This window comes from Thalassophryne amazonica, chromosome 17 (genome assembly GCF_902500255.1).
Source record: "Thalassophryne amazonica chromosome 17, fThaAma1.1, whole genome shotgun sequence".
In the NCBI taxonomy this organism is placed as follows: domain Eukaryota; kingdom Metazoa; phylum Chordata; class Actinopteri; order Batrachoidiformes; family Batrachoididae; genus Thalassophryne; species Thalassophryne amazonica.
In genome coordinates, this window is record NC_047119.1 from 30,820,071 (window position 1) to 30,845,154 (window position 25,084).

At 39.8% G+C, this 25,084-nt stretch overlaps 1 protein-coding gene across 3 annotated transcripts; it reads left to right on the forward strand.

Annotated features, from left to right (window-relative positions):
* Positions 1-693: 693 nt before the first annotated feature.
* Positions 694-23,448, forward strand: LOC117529329 (coronin-1C-A-like). Of its 3 annotated transcripts, none has more exons than XM_034192082.1 (11): positions 694-793; positions 13,142-13,341; positions 13,467-13,589; positions 15,677-15,806; positions 16,030-16,211; positions 16,334-16,453; positions 16,865-16,969; positions 17,051-17,196; positions 18,689-18,746; positions 18,837-19,082; positions 22,520-22,639. In XM_034192082.1, exons 2-11 carry the CDS (start codon positions 13,144-13,146, stop codon positions 22,637-22,639), a joined length of 1,428 nt encoding a protein of 475 aa, XP_034047973.1. In that variant the 5' UTR covers positions 694-793; positions 13,142-13,143. The 3 variants fall into 3 exon arrangements, with proteins under 3 accessions (XP_034047973.1, XP_034047972.1, XP_034047971.1); XM_034192081.1 differs by lacking the exon at positions 694-793 and adding an exon at positions 880-1,025; XM_034192080.1 differs by lacking the exon at positions 694-793 and having other exon boundaries at positions 13,144-13,341; positions 22,520-23,448.
* The last annotated feature ends 1,636 nt before the right edge of the window (positions 23,449-25,084 follow it).

Genomic DNA, 25,084 nt, shown 5'->3' on the forward strand with positions numbered 1-25,084 from the left:
CAGAGTAATCCATCAAATGTGAAAATCCATCAAATGTAAAATGGTAATTCTGTATCAGAATCCACATCGATACTTTTGTATGGTAGCTTAAATTTACCCATTTCTGTGGCGGCGTTGGTACGTGACTTTCTCTTGCTCTCAGCTAACAGCGCTAACAGCTAACACCTAGCAGTACATGCAGCCGGTGTTCTGTCAAATTGTGCGTCTCGTCACATAAATGGATAGTTCTGCGTACAACACTGCGCATGTGTGCAGTTGTGTCCTCCACGCAACTGTGCACGAATGATATTCAACGGGAATGACATCTCGTCAGAACAGCGGTCAGGGTGCGGAGTAACACATCCAAATGTGAAACGGTCGAATATTTTGCCAGCGTTACCCCGATATTATATGGTCTGAAATCTCACACGATTAACCAAAAAATGTAATTGGATTAGAATAAAATTTAGTCAGTTGCAAATGAAGCAGGCAGGCATGAAAAGACAAGCAAGACAGCAAACCATGGATTCTCCAGGAGAAATTTAAAAACAAACAATATCTACCATCTGCATAAACACTTGCACTCATATTTAGTTGAGTGTGGGACTTCAAAAAGAAAAGCCACATTTTTGCATAGCTGGATTAAATGAAATGATCTAAAAGATGTGAGGGCAAAGTATCCATGAATTCCATTCACAGTTTTGGCACACGAAAAAAAGGGGGGGAAATCGTTTGCGCATGTGCCGAAACTGGTCGTCAGCATATCCTTTGAATTTAATAACGATGAGAACAGAGGATTGCTAGTCTCCAGCAGGTGAGGAACAGATAGGAGATGCTCTTTGTGTTCCAGCCTGGCATCTTGAAATACATCTTATTATTTCGCACAGCTTCCAGATTGTGAAGCGAAGCCACTGTGGGGTTTTTTTTTTTTTTTTTTTTTTTTTTAGGGATACTCCTGCAGGATCAGGGCGCGCCTAAACTACTACATTCATGTGTTGTGATTGATTTACCCCCGTGTGTAGGAAAATCTCACATAGATTTAGGAGGTAAGGACACCTGGATGTGTCTATGAATTGTGCTTTTTTTTCTTGCATGAGTTCCATCGGCGTTGAAATAAGCAGCATCGTGCGGCGTGCTGATGCGATTTTGGGGATGGAAACCTTGGCTGGAAATATCTGCACTTGCGTCAGCTGGCTGTGGTCCACAGCAGCTAACGGTTAGCAGCTAGGCTACGTTAGCCGGACCAAGCTAACCCGTCAGTGATGCAGAACACAGTGACACCACCCGTGTGGTTCATATGCATTTGAATCTGCGCGGATATTTATTTGGACACAGATTAGAAACACCCGCGGCTGCCTGTGTTGTGAATTTGTAGAAATAAATTGGAAGTCTTACCCGGCTTCGCTCCTTGTTGGCGGTCTTGGGGGTCGAACAGCTGCGACGGAACACCGGTTTAAATCAGAACATTTTAATATTACAATTCAGTGTGTAGGGGTACGAGTAAATAAGCGTTAAAAACTATTACTTTTTTATGGGGTGCGTTTGAGTGACACATCTGGAACGGATAAACCTGCGTCCACCCCTTGTTTCAGTAACGTTAGTTACCTAACGTTAGCGTGGCTAACATGTTTCACACAACGTCAGTGGTTTAATTTCGTTTAAAAAGCGAAACGGCTTGAGAATTGCACAGTAGTCTCATTATAATGTTAATCTGAATGATATATTTTGATAGCGAATGGAGGCGGTGCTTTGCGGTAACATCAGCTAATGCTAGCCAACAACCATTGTTCAACATTAACGCGGTGCAGCTGTTGCTACGAGCATCTCAACTAGAAGAGCACTCGGGTCCAAACTGGTACCAGATTTGAAACTAAGCTTGGCTTTCAAAAAGAAATCTCCACTCACTCACATTTAACTGCTTACTCCAATTATGGGGGAGAACTGGAACCTGTCCCAGCAGTCACGGGGCGTGAGGAAGCTAGGTACACGAACAGGACACCAGTTTGTCGCAGGGACACATATGGACTACCGCGGATAGCCACGCATTTACTGCGCAAGCAGCCTGAAAGTGTCCGGCTCATTGGCTAGCAATGGCAGAGCCACTCAGGATAAATCCCCTTCGTTGCCGTCATGTTCCTAACCGAATGTGATGTAGCGCCGCGACAACCCATAGACAAACACATTCACACCTGCACGCACACCTACAGACAATTTAAAGATTCCAGTCCACCTAGCCTGCATTTCTATGGATGTGGGAGGAAGCCGGAGTACCCGGTTGGAACCCATGCAAACATGGAGCAAACATGCAGACTACACAGAGAAAGGCCACAAGTGGGAATCAATCCCATGACCTTCTTGCTGTGAGGCAACAGTGCTAGCCACTAAGCCACTGTGGCCCCAACACTGTTCTGTGCTTATATGGACTGGGTGTTGGGAAGAGTTGTGGAAACCAGTTGCTTGGGTTCCTTTGAGGAGGTGATGGTCTGTTCAAATCTCCACCAGACCAGAAAATTACAAAGGGTCCTTAGGTAAGGTCCTTAATCTCAAAGTTGCTCCTGTAGTCCAGTCATTTTATGAAAAAAAAGGGGGGGTCAACCCGGAACAAATTGCAACAGAAATGATTTTGGTGGCATTTGAACCCTGAAACTGTTTTATAAAAGATTAAAAAATCGGGAACACTCCCAAAATCCAAGATGGCCGTCCGAAAACATGCAAACATTTAGTTTTTCCAAAATAACTCAAAAAATATAAATATTTAAGCACATAAATGTATTGTTGTTAAATATAAACTTGGGAATTGTGGACATTTTGACACCAAAATTAGGTCTCTATCTGTAACGGTTCTTGAGATACAGCCTATATGTAGTTTACATACACTCAAGGATGGCAATTTGTTTTGTGTCCTATTATGTTAAAAATATTGCAGTTAAGGCCCATAAATATATTGAAGTTGAATATAAACTGCATTGTGGACATTTTGGCACCAAAAAAAAAATAGCTGTAGCTATTACAGTTTTTGAGATATGGTATAAAAATACATCTACACTTGACAAAAATTGATGCAATTGAGCATTGTTATGTTGAAAACTAAGTACCATTTCTGAAATGTTCATCTAAAGAAGGTAATAATAATCTTTTTGAGTCACTATTTCACTGGAATATGAATAGAGAAGTTACTCATATATTATGTATAATAGAGTGGATGTCAATGCACAACCAGGGCACACTGGTGACACCACTGCTGTGTGGACTACCTGGAGAAAGCCTCAATTCTCTCAGATACAGGCGCTTTTGTGATAAGGTTGCAACAAAGACAACTCGTGCAGCTACAGTGTTTGCCACCCACTTCGGCAGCTGCCAAGTTTCATAGTCTGAGAGTTTACTTGCAAGTTCAGGAATGGAAAGGTGAAGATGAAGGTGACAACATGCCATTGCAAGAATGGGGATGGAAAAGGAAAGTTTCTGATAGTCAGGTTGTCCCAATCATGACTGACTTGCAAGCAGCACCAGATTCTCTTCTGCATGCTGTGAGATGTAACTGCAGTACTGACTGTAGTACATTGCGATGTACATGTCGCAAACTTAACTTAGATTGCTCAGCAGCGTGTGGCAACTGCAGAGGTACAGGGTGTATAAATGCAGGCCAACTCAATGATAACCAGGATGATGAGACTGAAATTTGAACAAGTAAAATTTCAAGTGTCATGATGTACACAATACTGATTTCACCTGAACTTTTATTATCTTGCTTCACTGGTTTTACTGTAAAATTAGTGTGATTACATCTGTGTCATTAAAAAAGTTAGTGCAGCTGACAAGCACTAAGAATATTATTATTATATTCTTTAAATGAACATTTCAGAACAGTTACTTGGTTTCAACATAATTTCACCATTTTTAGCCAAGTGTAGATGGCTTATGTGCTGTATCTCAAAAACTGAAGAGCTGCAGCCAGTCTTTTGGTGCTAAAATGTCCACAATACACAGGTTTATATTCAACTTCAATACATTTCTGGGCCTTAACTGCAATATTTTTAACGTAATAGGACACAAACCAAATTGCCGTCCTTGAGTGTATGTAAAACTACAAATAGACTGTATCTCAAGAACCGTTACAGATAGACTAAATTTTGGTGTCAAAATGTCCACAATACCTGAGTTTATATTTAACATCAATACATTTATGTGCTTAAATATTGATATTTTTTGAGTTATTTGGGAAAAAAACAAATTTTTGCATGTTTTCGGGTGACCATCTTGGATTTTGGGAGTGTTCCTCATTTTTTTTAATCTTTATAGACTTTTAGTATGTTTTATAAAACAGTTTCACAGTTCAAATGCCACCAAAATCATTTCTGTTGCAATTTGTTCTGGGTCAAACCATAAAATGACTGGACTACTGATGTACGGTTGAGTGCCATGCATGGCAGCACATTCACAGACCAATGTCAGTGTGCTGCCAAAAAGCACATTGAGCTTCTGATTCAGATGGACATGCGCTAACTATATGTTCCTTGACAAGGAAAGTCTGATACGGAGAATGAATGCTGTGATCTTTATGGAATCAACATCTGGACAAAATCAAGGTGTAGCATTTGAGAAGTGATTGTCCTGGATTAAGATTAACATCCAGCATTTTGATGAATTCATGGATTCGGCCATGAGAAATCTATCTGTATGCAATGAAAGTAGAGACTTGCACTTATCTCTGCAGTGATTCATATTCAGGGCATCTGAATGCAAAGATGCCTGGGAAGAGTTTATGGAGTCAGGAGGTCTCTGGACATAAGTGTTTGGTGATGTTCATACCTTTTTTTGGGGGGGGGGGGGGGGGGGGGGTACTGGTCTTCTGTTACTGACTGTGCAGACCTGGAGGCTGACCTAAGGCAAGGGACTGGTTGGCTTTTTTGTGTGTATGTTTATGGTATTGGCAACATTGTATAGGGTGCATGTATATTGCCCACTGTGGACATACACTGCCTTTTTTTTTTCTGCGAGTCCCCCACTTCTCTTTACAGCATTTGGATGCAGTGCACATGTATGTTGTTGGTACACCAGTAGGTGGTGTATTTCAGCCATGATCAAGACCAAGAGTTGCAGGTTGTCTCATTACACAGTAACACCAAAACAATAAATTCTGTCATCTTGTAACTCACCAAATTATATGACCAATGTTCGGTAGCATTTAATGAAGATAAACCCTGTTGCCTCTGGTGAACTTTAATGCACTCGATCCATCAAAATTCAACTTTGTGTTCCCCATCTTATATCCCGTAGGTGTGCCTGCCACCTGCTGGATGGTTAGTATGCGGAATATATTACTAGAAATTATGAACTTGCATGTAGTTTGTTTGCCTCCTGAACACTGGGCACTGCTCAGATTGCGACCAGTGGAAGAAATGGATAGCGCGCGGCTGGGGGTGGTGCCAGTACTGCATAATAGTGATGGCTAATTCAAAACACTGCTCTGGGGCCCTTCATAACCTTTGCATCATCAATATTTCACAACATTGTTCCAAGTCCGTATCAAAAGGAATGGATCAGGTGTCATAATTATGGACTCAAAGTGTCAACAGGCTGTTTCGAAATGTTCCAGTTGGCTCACACCATCTGATGTTGAAACATAATAAAACATAAGCGAATTAACTAGGATCCCACTGTTTTTTAGTTTTACATTTAATCCCAGTCAGCGCACATTTGCTGCTTGTAATCGTTTTTTTGCTTACCATCTCCAGGATGGCCTCCGCTGATGTCGTACTTGACAGCAGCACGTTATCAAGCTAGTATGAGGTAAATCCTGCAGGGCCAAACTGGTTAATGTTGTCGGGTGAATATTAGGCATTCAGGGGACCTTTTATTGAAGGGATTGCTGATAATACCGGAGGGCACGCGTGCTAGTCAAACTAGTCCTGTGCTGCCCAGGTTACCTGCAGTAATGTGATCTTGGGAAGCATTGTGGTAAACGATTAATGGCGAGCATATATTTGTAAAAGGTTAACAACCTTCAGGCTGCTCAGATCTAGGTTACAGATGAAAATGGCTTTTTTTTTTTTTCTTTTCTGTAGATATCGCTTTCACTGGTGTTGCCGTGGTGACAAGTTTTTGTTTGTGTGTGGCATACCCCCCCCCCCCCCCCCCCCCCCCCCCAAAAAAAGGTGATTTGATCTTATGTGCAGTGGAATGACCACCAGTGCTTGTCATGAACTACAACAGACTTGTGAAGGTTGAAAAAATTAAAATCTACATTCAAATATAGCTTTAAATCTTCTTAACTTAAAAAAAAAAATGCACATTTATGAGCTGAGATGGAAAATAAAATGCAGCTTTGATCTTCTGTGTATTGTATATTTCTAATTAATTTGAGCCTTTATTCTCATGATTGTAGGTTGCTGTTGAGTTTGTAAGCACAATCTAAAATATTAGATCATTTGTATAATATGTACTGATTAAATCAAATTTAAAATGCTTAATCTTAATTATTATCCTCCACAAAATTCTTTTTTATTGTACCTAATTTTCAGAACCCTAACAATGATCTCTGCAAACCTTTGCTTTAAATCATTATTTGGTGAATGAAAGTCTCCACTTATTGTTAAAAAGTGCTTTATTGCGTACTCTGAAAAGAGTGAATGCAGTTAGTTCCCAAAAAGAAGGGGGGGGGGGGATTGGATTGTTGAAGCATTACTTCAGTACATGAGTCATGTTGACAAAATTATTTGCTCTCAACTTCTATCATATCAGTTACAACCAACATGCATAAAAACAAACCAGAGAGCCTAAACGAGGCAGGGTGTAATTCAAATACGTTTGCAGAAAAGTCCACAAATAATGACCAACTTTACAACACAGAGTCGGAAAAAGACGCTCAAATGACGCGCAATTCATGGAGGAAATTGTACGTACCGTACATTTGGTTTGGAAGTTGATTGTATAAAGACATGGAGCTTGTTAAGGGACAAATTAATCCAGAAAAATCCACTGTTCCTGCTGTAAATTGTATAAAAATGTGACGGAGAACTTTAAAATGGTCACGCACATGTCATTGCATGGAATAAGTCAGGCTTTAGGATTTTAAGGTACCACTCTGCAGCTGGCTTAAAAAAGTGTGACTCAACCAAATGTAATCTTTTGAATGGACGTAATGCTTGCCGCTTATTTATGGCAGGTTTATTTACTTCAGATGAAGTTTTGACCCGGCCATTAAATGGGGCAGGTTGCGATTCAAAGTTCGGTTTTTAATCAAGGAAATACATAAGCCTAATAGGGCAGCGCACTCTAGTTTGAACCCCTGTGTGATATCACGTGATTTGACCACTTCCAGGGACAGCCTACTGTTGCGCAACACATCCACAGCATAACTTCACGTGGAAAAATGGTGTACTGTTTTGTTTTCGGCTGCAGTCACCAAAGCATTCGTGAAAAGTGCAGGTTTCTTTTTTTGGTTCCCAGTGGAGAAGGGAAGACGAGGCAAATGGGAGAGGTCATGTCGGTAAGTTTTAGCTCACACATTTTGACAGAGTAGCTGCGGTCTCTTAACTGTACAACCACCTGGACATGTTTGAGCTCCGGGTCATAAACAAACCGCAACACGTGTCCACTTTCCACCATATCGTTACTTTTTGTTTGCATTTTTACTTTGTTTGCCATGTAATTTGTCCAAAAACTCAGAGAAAGTGCCATGTTTCTGATGGGGACATATGACGGCTGTCCCTGAAGGTAAGATTATTGCATCATATGTGTCGTATTTTAACCCTTTAGCGCCCACCCTCAAATGAGGCTGCCCAGTTGGGCACCATAGTCTTATTTGAGGTTGGGTGGTGATCAGTATCTGAAGATATAATTAATATTGAGTTGAAAAAGTAAGAAAAGCAGTAAGAGTGAATTTCTCCATTAAGGATGCAGAATGCAGCATTTGTGAATGTGACAAGGCAACGGGTTTTGGTGTGATGTCAGATCTGCCAATCACTGGACAAAAACCATGTAGCTGGTGTAATATTTCCCCAGGAAGCTGGAATCTTAATTACTGCCTTGAGACGCCTGCGTTTCTCATATCAGGACAGCAAAGCAAGCATTTCCACTGAAATGATGGGAAAGCTGCTTCAGGATGTGGGATGTAAATACAAGTAGTGAAGGCGAATTTATGCTTTAATCAATCAATTTTTTTATATAGCGCCAAATCACAACAAACAGTTGCCCCAAGGCGCTTTATATTGTAAGGCAAGGCCATACAATAATTATGTAAAACCCCAACGGTCAAAACGACCCCCTGTGAGCAAGCACTTGGCTACAGTGGGAAGGAAAAACTCCCTTTTAACAGGAAGAAACCTCCAGCAGAACCAGGCTCAGGGAGGGGCAGTCTTCTGCTGGGACTGGTTGGGGCTGAGGGAGAGAACCAGGAAAAAGACATGCTGTGGAGGGGAGCAGAGATCGATCACTAATGATTAAATGCAGAGTGGTGCATACAGAGCAAAAAGAGAAAGAAACAGTGCATCATGGGAACCCCCCAGCAGTCTACGTCTATAGCAGCATAACTAAGGGATGGTTCAGGGTCACCTGATCCAGCCCTAACTATAAGCTTTAGCAAAAAGGAAAGTTTTAAGCCTAATCTTAAAAGTAGAGAGGGTGTCTGTCTCCCTGATCTGAATTGGGAGCTGGTTCCACAGGAGAGGAGCCTGAAAGCTGAAGGCTCTGCCTCCCATTCTACTCTTACAAACCCTAGGAACTACAAGTAAGCCTGCAGTCTGAGAGTGAAGCGCTCTATTGGGGTGATATGGTACTACGAGGTCCCTAAGATAAGATGGGACCTGATTATTCAAAACCTTATAAGTAAGAAGAAGAATTTTAAATTCTATTCTAGAATTAACAGGAAGCCAATGAAGAGAGGCCAATATGGGTGAGATATGCTCTCTCCTTCTAGTCCCCGTCAGTACTCTAGCTGCAGCATTTTGAATTAACTGAAGGCTTTTTAGGGAACTTTTAGGACAACCTGATAATAATGAATTACAATAGTCCAGCCTAGAGGAAATAAATGCATGAATTAGTTTTTCAGCATCACTCTGAGACAAGACCTTTCTGATTTTAGAGATATTGCGTAAATGCAAAAAAGCAGTCCTACATATTTGTTTAATATGCGCTTTGAATGACATATCCTGATCAAAAATGACTCCAAGATTTCTCACAGTATTACTAGAGGTCAAGGTAATGCCATCCAGAGTAAGGATCTGGTTAGACACCATGTTTCTAAGATTTGTGGGGCCAAGTACAATAGCTTCAGTTTTATCTGAGTTTAAAAGCAGGAAATTAGAGGTCATCCATGTCTTTATGTCTGTAAGACAATCCTGCAGTTTAGCTAATTGGTGTGTGTCCTCTGGCTTCATGGATAGATAAAGCTGGGTATCATCTGCGTAACAATGAAAATTTAAGCAATACCGTCTAATAATACTGCCTAAGGGAAGCATATATAAAGTGAATAAAATTGGTCCTAGCACAGAACCTTGTGGAACTCCATAATTAACTTTAGTCTGTGAAGAAGATTCCCCATTTACATGAACAAATTGTAATCTATTAGACAAATATGATTCAAACCACCGCAGCGCAGTGCCTTTACTAATCTCTGTAATAAAATTTTATGGTCAACAGTATCAAAAGCAGCACTGAGGTCTAACAGAACAAGCACAGAGATGAGTCCACTGTCCGAGGCCATAAGAAGATCATTTGTAACCTTCACTAATGCTGTTTCTGTACTATGATGAATTCTAAAACCTGACTGAAACTCTTCAAATAGACCATTCCTCTGCAGATGATCAGTTAGCTGTTTTACAACTACCCTTTCAAGAATTTTTGAGAGAAAAGGAAGGTTGGAGATTGGCCTATAATTAGCTAAGATAGCTGGGTCAAGTGATGGCTTTTTAAGTAATGGTTTAATTACTGCCACCTTAAAAGCCTGTGGTACATAGCCAACTAACAAAAATAGATTGATCATATTTAAGATCGAAGCATTAAATAATGGTAGGGCTTCCTTGAGCAGCCTGGTAGGAATGGGGTCTAATAAACATGTTGATGGTTTGGATGAAGTAACTAATGAAAATAACTCAGACAGAACAATCGGAGAGAAAGAGTCTAACCAAATACCGGCATCACTGAAAGCAGCCAAAGATAACGATACGTCTTTGGGATGGTTATGAGTAATTTTTTCTCTAATAGTTAAAATTTTGTTAGCAAAGAAAGTCATGAAGTCATTACTAGTTAAAGTTAATGGAATACTCAGCTCAATAGAGCTCTGACTCTTTGTCAGCCTGGCTACAGTGCTGAAAAGAAACCTGGGGTTGTTCTTATTTTCTTCAATTAGTGATGAGTAGAAAGATGTCCTAGCTTTATGGAGGGCTTTTTTATAGAGCAACAGACTCTTTTTCCTGGCTAAGTGAAGATCTTCTAAATTAGTGAGACGCCATTTCCTCTCCAACTTACGGGTTATCTGCTTTAAGCTACGAGTTTGTGAGTTATACCACGGAGTCAGACACTTCTGATTTAAAGCTCTCTTTTTCAGAGGAGCTACAGCATCCAAAGTTGTCTTCAATGAGGATGTAAAACTATTGACGAGATACTCTATCTCCCTTACAGAGTTTAGGTAGCTACTCTGCACTGTGTTGGTATATGACATTAGAGAACATAAAGAAGGAATCATATCCTTAAACCTAGTTACAGCGCTTTCTGAAAGACTTTTAGTGTAATGAAACTTATTCCCCACTGCTGGGTAGTCCATCAGAGTAAATGTAAATGTTATTAAGAAATGATCAGACAGAAGGGAGTTTTCAGGGAATACTGTTAAGTCTTCTATTTCCATACCATAAGTCAGAACAAGATCTAAGATATGATTACAGTGGTGGGTGGACTCATTTACTTTTTGAGCAAAGCCAATAGAGTCTAATAATAGATTAAATGCAGTGTTGAGGCTGTCATTCTCAGCATCTGTGTGGATGTTAAAATCGCCCACTATAATTATCTTATCTGAGCTAAGCACTAAGTCAGACAAAAGGTCTGAAAATTCACAGAGAAACTCACAGTAACGACCAGGTGGACGATAGATAATAACAAATAAAACTGGTTTTTGGGACTTCCAATTTGGATGGACAAGACTAAGAGACAAGCTTTCAAATGAATTAAAGCTCTGTCTGGGTTTTTGATTAATTAATAAGCTGGAATGGAAGATTGCTGCTAAACCTCCGCCCCGGCCCGTGCTACGAGCATTCTGACAGTTAGTGTGACTCGGGGGTGTTGACTCATTTAAACTAACATATTCATCCTGCTGTAACCAGGTTTCTGTAAGGCAGAATAAATCAATATGTTGATCAATTATTATATCATTTACTAACAGGGACTTAGAAGAGAGAGACCTAATGTTTAACAGACCACATTTAACTGTTTTAGTCTGTGGTGCAGTTGAAGGTGCTATATTATTTTTTTTTTTTGAATTTTTATGCTTAAATAGATTTTTGCTGGTTATTGGTAGTCTGGTAGTTCTTTAAAGAACTCCTGTTGTGTTTTGGTCATTTATTATGTCTGGTCATTTCCAAATCTCCAAGGTATGCAAATATTTGCCTCCCTCAGTGCTCTAAATGGCTTCTCTTGAGACTGGAAGGTGAAAACACAGAAGAAACCCAGTGTCCCAAACCACAGCGTGATCGTTAACTGAGGATTATCATTTGAGATGGTCTCCAGAGTGGTGGTGCAGTAACAGGCCATCTGTGCAGGAGATGACACAGTACTTTCAAAATGCATCACTGAGGGCTTTTTTGTAATTTGAATCTCTATTAATAAACTCTAAAGAACAGTGTTACCTCTGCTGGTGCCTTGGTGCCTGCTACAAAACAAGTATAGGTTCTTCAAATTCTGTAAAATGCCTCATTCTGGCATTGCACATCTGCTATTCTCAAGTGTTTGGAAAGTAAAGAAGCTCAATTCAACCTGTATGCAACTTCAAAGCCACATGTTGAGTTGGCCTTCACAAATTTGCAGTATTGAGAGTATTGCTGTCATCCCCAGCCGCACATCTATCCATTCTTTCATGCCAGTTTTACTTTCCTCTTCTGTTTTCTGTTTGGTCCCATAATCATATTTCTCCCCCAGGATGCTCAGTTAGCATTTTAGCGGACATTGGGGTGAAGGCGGGTGCTCATGGGCGGCGTACACCAACGAACACAAAATGTGCACAGTGTTGAACAGGTGGCAGACAAACTAGAATTTTAACTAGGTTTGTTTATGATAGAACATTGGTATTAATCGCATTAACATCGGCCAAAATAACTGGATGGGGGGGGGGGGGGATCTGATGCGAGTTTTGTATTTCACATTTGAGTCATGTTGTGGGCTATGTATGTTTTCTTTTAGGGTAGTAGAATATTTGTTTCACAGCTGAGTTGATATTTTGATAGATGGGTAGCCTAGGTTATCAAATTAATCCTGATTAGTATCGGTGGATACTGAAGGTTCCGTACCTGTATTGTAGTAGATGTGAAAAAGTGGTATTGTGCATTGTGCCCCCCAATCACAATTGTTAATAATTTTCCATTTTATATCCAGCATCCTCTTAACTATCCAGCAGGCGGTAGTCACATCTGTGGGGTATTGCATATGTGAAACAAATTTTTTTTTTTTTTTTTTTTTTTTTTTTTTTTTTTTTTTTTTTTTTTAAGATTTGTCTGGTGCGTCAAAGTTAACCATCATTTAATCATCGTTGTCTGCTCTTTGAATCTGGTGAGTTACAAGATGATGGCATTTATTGTTTTTGCATTACTGCGTGCACTGTCTGCAGAGTCCCGCACCCACTAATCTGTTTTGGGGGTTTTTTGCCGTAAAGACCTGTGCTGTTACCGGTGCAGAGAATCGTGATGCTCAGGTGACTGTAAGTGTAACTTATAACCAAACTGTCACCTGTATCTCATAGTGTGTGACAGGTGAGACGCTTTTGTTAACCACTATTTCAAATTGTCCAAATATTAAATAAACATAAGATTGGGTATGCTTTATGGCAGACAGATGCTCATCTGTTTCTGTGGGGAAAGTTCCTGTAAATTTTCACTGCTTAATTCAGTTATTTAAGCCCAAACTGTGCACATTCAGGTGACCTGACGCCATGTCCTCGGCTGGTATTGATTCTCTGCAGATATGCTGCGGCGAGTTGTGCGACAGAGCAAATTCCGCCACGTTTTTGGTCAGGCTGTGAGGAATGACCAGTGCTACGATGACATCCGCGTGTCCAGGGTCACGTGGGACAGCTCCTTCTGCGCCGTCAACCCCAAGTTTGTTGCCATCATCATAGAGGCCAGCGGGGGTGGAGCATTTCTTGTCCTCCCGCTACACAAGGTGTGTGAGTGCATGTTCTAGTCCATCACTGAAGTAAACGTGAGTACGTCATATTTTAGCCTGTAGAGTTTTGTTAGTTAGCCCTGTAAACCGTATTTGTAACAAAGTTGTCTTCTGTCTTGAAGACCGGCCGTATAGACAAGGTCTTCCCAACAGTTTGTGGTCACACTGGCCCTGTGTTGGATATTGACTGGTGCCCTCATAATGATCTCATCATTGCTAGCGGCTCAGAAGATTGCACGGTCATGGTAAGGATACACTTTGTCAGATTACACAGGATCTTCAGTTTTTGTTTTTTAAAAAATCATTCTTAACTATGGAGTTAAATTTGTCTCATTAATGCCTGCAAATGCACAGAGGGTGGTCTATAAATATTCCTTGATTTGCACACGTGTTTTGTGATCCACAAACACAAATTTCCGATTTGTAACTTGTGTGTTGGTTTTTACAGATAAATGTGTATTTGTAAATATATTATTTTTTTCACTTGTAAAAAAGCAGTTGCAAAACTAAAAATACTAATTGTGAAGTGTGATTCAGCATTTGTGGATCAGCGATCACACGTATTCATCGCTTTGCTCAGTTGCAGAATTTTGAGGCATTTTGACTGCTCAGATTTTCACAAATATGCAGATCGGGATTCACACTGCCATCCAACAGACAGCATTTTGATGCATTCGCTTGTTGAAAGTGGCAACAGAGGGGTCAGGGATTTTCAGCAGCTGTTCAGAATGACACGGGGTCGAGGGGCAGCTGATCAGACGGAGACTCAGAAACAAAGAGCAATATCGTTTCCCATAATGCCTTTTGGTGCGTGTGTTGGTTAACGTGCAAACCTTCAGGATTGGCATGTTACTTAAAAAGATATGTGGGATATTTTTACTATGTAAAAATGAAAGAGTTGCAGTTACTGTCACATAAACGACAGAGCAATCATGACGCATTTGTGTTTAGCTTAACAGAGGTCCATCCAACCATTTTCACTCATAGTTTCATTTATAAACATAAAGCAAACTTCGGACAGTTTATCGTCATGAGACAAATTTAATGCCGTGCTTAACCTTAATCTCTGCATTTAACACCTTGCTAAAATTATCTGTCATAGCATGATCCAGTTATCTAGTCATTATATTATTTACTCCAAATGAATATTCATAATATTGTTAAATTCTAAATAATTATATACAAGACAAGTAAACCCAAAAATGTTCGTGCAACTGCCAAAATAAGAGCTCAGTATTTTTGCCAAATGTATTTATTTATTTACTTATATTGTTTCAAGAGTTTTATTGGTTCTTTCTTGAGGTGACAGTTGTGTATTTTTACCATTGGATATGTTTCATAAATAGTTAATTAACTAATCAATTGAATAATCACCTAAGAATATAGATCTTAAATGAAATATTCTAAAATAAATAAGCAAATAAATACTCTTGTTTTTTGTCCAAAACATACATGCATGCATACATACATATGTATGTACGAGTAATACGAGTATGTGTGTATTAAGTACCGTGTTCCCGTTGACTGTATTTGTCCTTTTTTGGTGATATTCTATTTGTGATTGTAGTTAATATCTTTATTTGTTGCAAAAAGTATTATTAAGCATGCCAACAGAAGCCATGTGCCAACCTGCGTGTGTCGGACTGTTAGCAAAATATCTTATGAACCAATAGATGTATTTCAACCAGATTTTGCACATGGGTTGACTTTTATCCAAAGATGTTCCCTTTTACAGGTCACTGGGCAAGGTTAAACTGTTGGCCCAGTGTAAAGAAAAGAGTGGGAGATGTGGTCAGACAACGTATGGTGTGAATGGGGTCAGATAGCGAGAGAGAGAAACACCATTTATGGACAAAAATAAGCAGATTATCTGTTTGTGTGTCTGTTTTTTTGTTTGTTTGTTTTTTTAACAGCAGTTATGTTCTAGTACTCTAACACAGTCACAGTTCCACACAATCCTGCAGAAAGAATTAGTTATACAGTGTCCTCCCAAAGTATTTGGCCCCTTGGTATTTCACATATTTTATTTGTTTGCCTTTTACTTATGCAACCCATCATCTTGTCTTTTATATTTTGGAGTACAATACTTTTGGAGAGCACTATACATGTAGCCGAAGCAGACACGTCTTCATCCTCTCTCTGTCTGTCCCGACATGTCATTTTGAAGTTACGCGTCGCTTGACTGAAGCTTGTTGTTTTAATTTCCAAATGCTGCTTCTTATTAATGACCTTGTAGAAATTTGTATTAAATGGAATTTTAAGATTACAGTGAAAAAGTAAAATTCTTAACATAATGTTGTCTTTCATTATTATTTTCTTTTGCTTATTGCAGGTTTGGCAGATCCCTGAGAATGGACTGGAGATGTCCCTTTCCCAGCCTGTGGTGGTATTAGAGGGCCACTCCAAGAGGGTCGGCATTGTGTCTTGGCATCCCACCGCACGCAACGTTCTCCTCAGCGCAGGTACTCTGCGACTGAAGCCCGTCTGGTTCTCCCTGTGAAGTAACACTGTATTTAGGCAGTGCGTCTTCCATTTGTCCAAAGCGCACAGTTGAAATCCAAACCTGACCGATTATCTCACAGACCAGCTTCTGCTGCGATGCTTTGTGTGTTACAAAGCTCTTAAAATAAACTTGGGTGCAGATGTGAGTGCAGTCAGGCACAGTGCTGTTTGTGTCTATTTTAGGGTGTGACAACCAGATCGTTATTTGGAATGTGGGCACGGGAGAGGCCATGATCAACCTGGAGGACATGCACCCTGACGTTATCTTTAGTGTCAGCTGGAGCCGCAATGGCAGCTTAATCTGCACCGCCTGCAAGGACAAGAAAGTGCGTGTTATCGACCCCCGCAAAAAAAAGATTGTGACTGTAAGTGAAAACGCTCTGCGACGCCGACGTCCGACGTGCAGCTACATGATCTCGGCCAAAATGGCATGCCGAGGCGTTGACGTGATGCTGGCCAATCAGACACACGTTTGTTTGTTTTTCAGGAGAAAGACAAAGCCCACGAGGGAGCTCGGCCGATGAGAGCCATCTTTTTAGCAGATGGAAAAATTTTCACCACTGGATTCAGCCGCATGAGCGAGCGCCAACTGGCCCTGTGGAAAACTGTATGTTACCGTAGCAACTCTTGTTCTGCCTTCAGTTTGCTGACACGGCTTTTAAAATGGTTTTAAAAATGGGGTCTTGCACTGTTCACTGTCTGTCTAAAAATATTATCAGTAGCTGCTGCTTCGGGTGCTGCCTGACAGGAAATTAGACAATTTTTTCCCCCTTAAAATAGCTTTCTCTGCAGTGTGTCTCTTATTCCAGTAGGGGGTGCTAAATGCCAAGGCCAACACTACTATCATTGTTTTGAGTTGCCAAATAAAAAAGCACCACAGTCATTTTTATTAATTTATGTTTCTGTTTGGGAGCTATTTTGCCATGTGGGGAGCACAGCATCTCCTGATACAGAAAATACAAAAATAACATCCCACCAACAGTTAGCATCACTACCGATATTGAATTTGTGGTTCCAGGAAAATATGGATGAGCCAATATGTGTTCAAGAGATGGACACCAGCAACGGAGTCCTGCTGCCGTTCTATGACCCTGACACCAACATAGTGTACCTGTGTGGAAAGGTGAGCAAGATTATCATAAAGATCCTGATTCCAAGAGTAAGACCCACAGCCTAACTTTACACTGTCACTTTGTGTTGTCAGGGCGACAGCAGCATTCGGTACTTTGAGATCACTGAGGAGGTGCCATATGTTCACTTCCTCAACACATTCTCCACTAAGGAGCCTCAGAGGGGTATGGGGTACATGCCCAAAAGAGGGCTGGACGTCAACAAATGTGAAATTGCAAGGTATCAACAATCACTAAGTTAAGAGGAAGTAGACAGTAGTCCCATTGTCATCAGTCGTCCACGGCCGAGACACAGTGTACAACTGAACGCCAGCAGTTGCTGCACCCAGATCCTCCACATTGATTCCTGAGTCACAACTGACTAGGTCAGAGAAGGAAAATTTCCTGTTCCTTGATGGCTTCCGTAAAATTACCATGAAAGGTTCTGTATCTTTCTGAGAAGATTTGGGTAGCAGCCATCTATATGTTTGTGTAGTCGTGCATTAAGTATCCAGTTTCTGAGCCGTACATCAAAATCGGTTCTATGACCGTCCTGAATAGATCAATTTTAAGCTTGTTTTGGAGATTTTAGAACCTGATTTGATCCATCTTATTGCCTGCTACCCAAGCCTGTGCCTTGTGGGTCTTAAAGTCTTTCCCAGCGTACGTACATAATCTATGAGCCTAGGTAGTCCATAGGCTAAGCAGGTTTTAGGTACCACTTAAGGTGACAAAACAAAACTTAGAATCCAGTGTCAGTGTATCATGGCCTACACAAAAATGGAGTACAGCCATCCCAGAGTGGCACACAACTGTAGCGAGGTAGGGGTCAGTGAAGAATTACACAGAGGTCAAAATGTAAAAATCTTCCAGTCATGTTGAAACTACTACATTATTTGTCTGATCATAACAATTCTGAAAAGGTATAGTTTGCACTATCTGTGACTGAATGTTCTGGAGTTATGGGGCCAAACAGCAAAAATGGCGACAAAGGTCAGTTTCAGTTTGTACAGGGGTCAAAAGTTAAAGTTGCTGTAATTTCAGTAAAAATAATGCAAATTATTGTTTTGGTTAATAGGGTCTAAAAAGGACTAGTTTGCACCATAGTTATCATGTTACGGGGTAACACACGTCAAATGTCATAGAATCCAATGAACTTTGACATTGTTTGACCTTTACTTTGGAGACCGAACATTCTACACAGTCAAAACTATTCCATTTATTAATCCTTTTATTTTAAACAATAAATTACATAATTTTTTACTGAAATTGGAGCAACTTTTAACACTCAGTGCGGAAGGTTCCCGGTTCAAACCCCATCACTGCCACATTTCTCCATGTCATATGGAGTTGCATCAGGAACGGCATCCGGTGTAAAACTTGTGCCAATTCAACATGCAGATCCACTTTGGATCTGCTGTGGTGACCACAAGTGCAAACAAGGGAGCAGCCAAAGGGACTTACTAGACAGTAGTCCCATTAAATGTACCAACTTTGAGTTACTTCTGTGGAAGTGCAGTGATTATTTGGCGGGGTGGGGTGTTTAAATAAAATGTGCACTGTTATTTCAAAAATACTACATTTTATTATAAAGATTAAAGCAACAGCCCCAGTTGACACTGAACTATAGATGAATTTGAAGTTGAAATTACTACTTTCAAGTGATAAGCAGATGGAGTTTTAGCAATTGTTTATATCCAGGTTTCTTTTGACTGTGTTCATGTTCATTGTAGGTTCTACAAACTACATGAGAGAAAATGTGAACCGATCATCATGACAGTCCCACGTAAAGTACGTCTGGAGTTCTCTCGTTTGCTTTGACGTTTTCAGCTGTGTCCTTCTTTACTTAAGACATTTGCTGTGTGCTGTCTGCCTGCACAGTCAGATCTGTTCCAGGACGACCTGTATCCAGACACAGCAGGTCCGGATCCTGCCCTGGAGGCTGAAGAGTGGTTTGCTGGAAAGAACGGGGGCCCCGTCCTCATCTCGCTCAAAGACGGCTACGTGTCTATAAAGAACCGTGACCTGAAAGTGGTCAAGGCAAACGTTCTAGAGAGTAAGCCAAGCACAAAAGTAGAGAACATCTCGACTACTCTCCACAAGCAAGCTTCTCCGCAACAATCGATAGTGAGTATGAAAATGTGTCAAAAACTTTTCGCAATACTATGTAGGGTTGGTACGACAAGTAAAAAGCATTGGTCGGCTAGTTGTGTACCAGTAGTTGTTGACTAATCTTTACAATAAAAAAACAGTGTCAAATCTAAGCATGGAAACTCTAAATTGACCTTTAATTTAACTGACTTTGATTTAGAGGACAAGTTGAAAACATGGCATCAACACAGTGGACTACACAGATGTGTCTCTGTGATCGATTCCTTATTCTTCTGTCTCAGGCTTATTTCTGTAAAGTGACTTTTGGTTCCTTATACCTACGCTACAGATTCTCAACCTCTTCCCTGTAAACTGAAATAAAAGTACTTACATTTCCTGGTCACTGGTCATCACGGTGTCTTGTAAGTCATAAAAATATATGACCTAAATGGTTATTTGAAATTATAGGAAAATCATGTTATCTGTGTTCCCAGACAGCTTGACTAAAAGAAAATTAGTCAAGTAGTTGTCCACGAGGTAGTTCTAGTCCTGTCTGACGATACTTCTACATAGCTGATATTACAGTTCTTACATAAATGTTCAGTTCACTTACTTACTTAATGAAATGAAAAAAATCAAAATTGAGGAAAAAAAATGTGCACTGTATTCCAAATGTTTGTAAATATTTTATTGGATGGTATGCCACTGCCATTTTCGAGTTGCAGTGTTTATAAGATACAAGTTTGTACAGGCTCTAATGGAACACTTCAACAAAAAATAAGAATGTTACCATAGTCAGACGCTAATGCTATAGGCAAGCTATGCTGGGCCTTTCCTTCCCAAACACCCCCACCCCCAAGTGAAGTTAGCTGTTTCCAGCATTATTTGTTGTATATGTTGGCCTGTCCATTAAACATTGATGAAGTTGATGTCTAGGAAACCATATCAAAGGGAAGTTGTTTTTTTAATCACCCTTTGCAATATCTCTGTAACTACTGAGAATAGAGTACAGATTTTGGACTTAAGTACCTCTACTGTCTATTGAAAATGTTTTTATTTATTTACACATTTGACCCTGATTAAAATCACACCTTGTTATATTGCAGTCATTCCTGAAGCTAGAGAGCAAATTTTGGAAGTATATTACACAAGGAACCGAAGTGTCTTCTGCCTTCAGTTGAATATTTTCATTTTTGGATCCCCACCCCACCCACCCAAACAACAGCCTCAAACTCCTTACTTGCTCTAACTTTGGTTGGTAATCTCAATAGTTTACAGTATTTTTGGGGGGCACAAGTTGCATATTTTTTCTGTATGGTCTCTTTAATTTAGGATTTTTGTGAATTCTTGTAGTGTGTTTTTATTATTGGTATTCTAAAAAGGACTAGGTTTATTAGGACTTGGTTTATTTTGTTTAGTGGTTTGATACCAGGGAAAGCCCAAGATAAACTATTATTAGGAGTAAAGAACGGACAATTTTTCGAAGTATAAGTTGCACCAAAGTACAAGTCACAGGACCTCCCAAACCAGTTTAAAAAAAAGGACTTGTACTCTGGAAAATACATATACACAACTGCTTATCCAGGATCAGGTCACGGGGGCAACAGCTCCAGCAGGGGACCCCAAACTTCCCTTCCTGGAAAATACAGTAATATTAGTTATAATTGCTTTCATCCTAAAAAAAAATATGACCAAATGTCCTGCCTGCCTCAGTTCTGTCATATTTCGTGTGTGTGTGTGTGTGTGTGTGTGTTGCTGACACTGAAATTCCCCTGGTCACACTGAATCTTCTGGTTGGAACATTTCACATAAGTTGAGGATCAGCACATATTTTAGTTTGTGGGTCACATGTCTGTGTTTTTGGTGGTGTTGAGGGATTCTGTTTGTAAAATTACTGTCCGTTTGGCCAAGCTTAACAACACTTTTTAAACTTATAATTATGGTCTACATAATGTTAAATACAGTAGTGTTCAGAATAATAGTAGTGCTATGTGAGAGTATATTTCTTATTGTTACATGGGAAACAAGGTACCAATAGATTCAGTAGATTCTTACAAATCCAACATGATATGCACACTCTTAAGGCTATGAAAGTGGGCTATTAGTAAAAAAAAAAAAGTAGAAAAGGGGGTGTTCCCAATAATAGTAGCATCTGCTGTTGATGCTACAAACTCAGAACTATTATGTTCAAACTGCTTTTTTAGCAATCCTGTGAATCACTAAACTAGTATTTAGTTGTATAACCACAGTTTTTCATGATTTCTTCACATCTGCGAGGCATTAATTTTGTTGGTTTGGAACCAAGATTTTGCTCATTTACTAGTGTGCTTGGGGTCATTGTCTTGTTGAAACACCCATTTCAAGGGCATGTCCTCTTCAGCATAAGGCAACATGACCTCTTCAAGTATTTTGACATATCCAAACTGATCCATGATACCTGGTATGTGATATATAGGCCCAACACCATAGTAGGAGAAACATGCCCATATCATGATGCTTGCACCACCATGCTTCACTGTCTTCACTGTGAACTGTGGCTTGAATTCAGAGTTTGGGGGTCGTCTCACAAACTGTCTGCGGCCCTTGGACCCAAAAAGAACAATTTTACTCTCATCAGTCCACAAAATATTCCTCCATTTCTCTTTAGGCCAGTTGATGTGTTCTTTGGCAAATTGTAACTTCTTCTGCACATGTCTTTTATTTAACAGAGGGACTTTGCGGGGGATTCTTGCAAATAAATTAGCTTCACACAGGCGTCTTCCAACTGTCACAGCACTTACAGGTAACTCCAGACTGTCTTTGATCATCCTGGAGCTGATCAATGATTGAGCTTTTGCCATTCTGGTTATTCTTCTATCCATTTTGAAGGTTGTTTTCCATTTTCTTCCACATGTCTCTGGTTTTTTGGCCATTTTAAAGCATTGGAGATCATTGTAGATGAACAGCCTATACTTTTTTGCACCTGCGTATAAGTTTTCCCCTCTCCAATCAACTTTTTAATCAAACTACAGTGTTCTTCTGAACAATGTCTTGAACGTCCCATTTTCTTCAGGCTTTCAAAGAGAAAAGCATGTTCAACAGGTGCTGGCTTCATCCTTACATAGGGGACACCTGATTCACACCTTTTTGTTCCACAAAATTGACGAACTCAGTGACTGAATGCCACACTACTATTATTGTGAACACCCCCTTTTCTACTTTTTTTTTTACTAATAACCCAATTTCATAGCCTTAAAAATGTGCATATCGTGAATGCTTGGTCTTGTTGGATTTGTGAGAATCTACTGAATCTACTGGTACCTTGTTTCCCATGTAACAATAAGAAATATACTCAAAAGCTGGATTAATCGTTTTAGTCACATAGCACTACTATTATTTTGAACACTACTGTATGTCTCCTGGGGCCTCTTTGTGATCACATGAGATGTGATGAACAATTTTGTCCCTTTAATGTTCTTTCTGCATTTGACCAGAAAATGGAAGACAAACTGGAAGAAGTACTCAGAGAGTTCAAGTCACTCAGGGACCGTGTCATCCTTCAAGACCGTCGAATCGCCAGACTGGAAGAGCAAGTTGCCAAGGTTTCCATGTAGGACAAGGGGCTGCCCGTTTCTGCGGAAAGAATCGAACGGTCGATGTTTGCCACGGCTGTCAAGATTTCAGCTTCAATCAGCTTGGTGACGAGATCCAGCTGACATTCCAGGATGAACTTTATTTTCCCCTCATCGAGCATCTTGTTTCACATTTTGCCCTGATACACAGAGATAACGGGAGGAAAAACTCACAGGTCAAATAGGCTTTTGAAGAAGACTTTTTTTTTGTTGAAGGAAGTCTTAATTTTTTTTATTATTATTATTGTGGGAAAACCTTTTTATGTGAAGTTTGTGCTTTTACTCAAACTGTATGTAGCATCAGTGTTTTTATTTTATTTTATTTTGTGAGTGTGTTGCCAAATTGAACTTTATGCCATTTCTTGCACTGCTTTTTGCTTTTATTTTCTCATCCGTTTTACATTCCAGTCATAACTTGATAAAATGGTATTCTCAAGCTGGATTTTTTTTTTCTTACAACTAAGAGCTGTTGGGCCCCCCCCCCCCTGTTTTGGCTCCAACAAGTTTGTTCATTGATAAGCATCAGATTTTTATGACTGTGGAAGAATTCCTTTAAAAATGTTTTGTTCCAGTCCTGGGCCTGAAATTGAACATGGGTTTATTTGGAGGCGTGTCTATCTGGTGTAAATGTGCAAACATAGTGGTTCCTTTTATCACTGTTAAGGGTCCGAATTAAATGGCCCTCTGCAGTGCATATTTGATGTTGGGAAGGGAACACTTGCCCAACTTGTGTTTCGCTGAAACCCTGACAAACAGTTTTGTGCACATAATAAAGATTTTACACGTGAAAACAATTATTTCCTTTTCTTCACCGTTTGTTCATGCTTCTCCCAACCTATCTACCAAATACGGCCATGAATTCTCAGCTGATTGTGCAAGTAAGATGGATGTCACGCTATGGATGAATAGATCGTCTAATAGATATTTAAAGTTGCAGAATGTAGGATTTGGTGCCATCTAGTGGAGACGTTCATTAAAGCTAATGTTTTAATGTTTTGGTTTTTCTTCTTTAAGTGGTGGGGATTTGTGGCCCCTTCACTTGTGATAAGTGATCTGCATGATCTTAAATTTCACAAAAATTAGGGTTTTCAAACTTTTTAACCTACACTAGCATCCAGCGTATAGTGGAACAACTCTTCGCCTCCACCACCCGCCCCCTTCACTGCAAAAGTACAGAAGGTGCTAAGTATGGGTCTTTTTGGCTACTGTATTATAGTTTTTTCCCAATTGCTAAACCACATTTCTTGAAACCATCCATTTTCTCAAAACCTTAAACTACATTCACAAAACCCCAGACTCTTCTATCAAGCTTAACCGATCAAACCATGTGTTCAGACACAGCAAGCAAAATATATTCACCAAAGAGCATTCGTTATACACTACGTAAAGTAACAGACGCAGCATCCGGGGCGTGTAGGTAACTGGAAATGTTTGTAAATGTATTTATCGTAGTCAATGCGATATCTACATTCATCAATGTCACAACAAAAAATAAAATGAAATAAAAAGCACATCACTGCACAAAGTCCCATGTAAATATGAAGAACTTGTTCTAGGCTTATGAAAACTGAGTTTGTTGCAGGTAGAATGAACAGATGTTATATCCCAATTCTGCCAATAAATGTCCCTAAATCCAACACACTAGTTTTAAAATCAAACAGTACTGAATGAGTCCAGCTCAGCCAACATACTGCAAACATTTCTGCTCATTACATCTACTGACTAAATCTGCATCTCACCACGATTAATAATACGAGATTTATTTATATAATGAACAGACACCAGTAAAGACTACTGACAACTCTTGAATCCATGAATCTTATCCTCTCAAGATTAACACATTAACTCAATTTATTTTTTTTTTTATCTTATACATCTCCAAATAGAAATGAGGATAAACTGATTTTGCTAGACCAGATCAATAGAAAAAGCTTGGTTTGCTTATCCAGACGTCTGATGATGGTGCTATGGAGGGGGCCAGAAAAAGATGATCCTATAATATCAACTACATACAGGAAATTAATCCTGGATTTAACTTGACGGTGTAAGTGCAGAGTTAGATTGAGTCCATCCGCTCCAGTTTAACCCTCAGAGCTCTAATGATGCTCACCCGTGTCCTGGTCAACTTTTCATCATGTATCTATTAATCGATCATATCTTTACACAACGTACGTGGACGCTATACTAAAAGAACGTACCTTAAAAGGGGAATTTCTTAAGGTACTGTAAAAACAAGAAAAATTTAAATGGTGTCTTGTACATAATGTCTCCATGTTATTGAGTACATAAGGATTAAACAACTCAAAGCCATGCATTATACGGTTTGAATGCACAACACGGAGCCTAAAACACGACGCGAAGAGGAGTGGTGTTACTCCGCGAAGTGCATTCAAACCGTATAATGCACGGCTTCTTGTTGTTTAATCC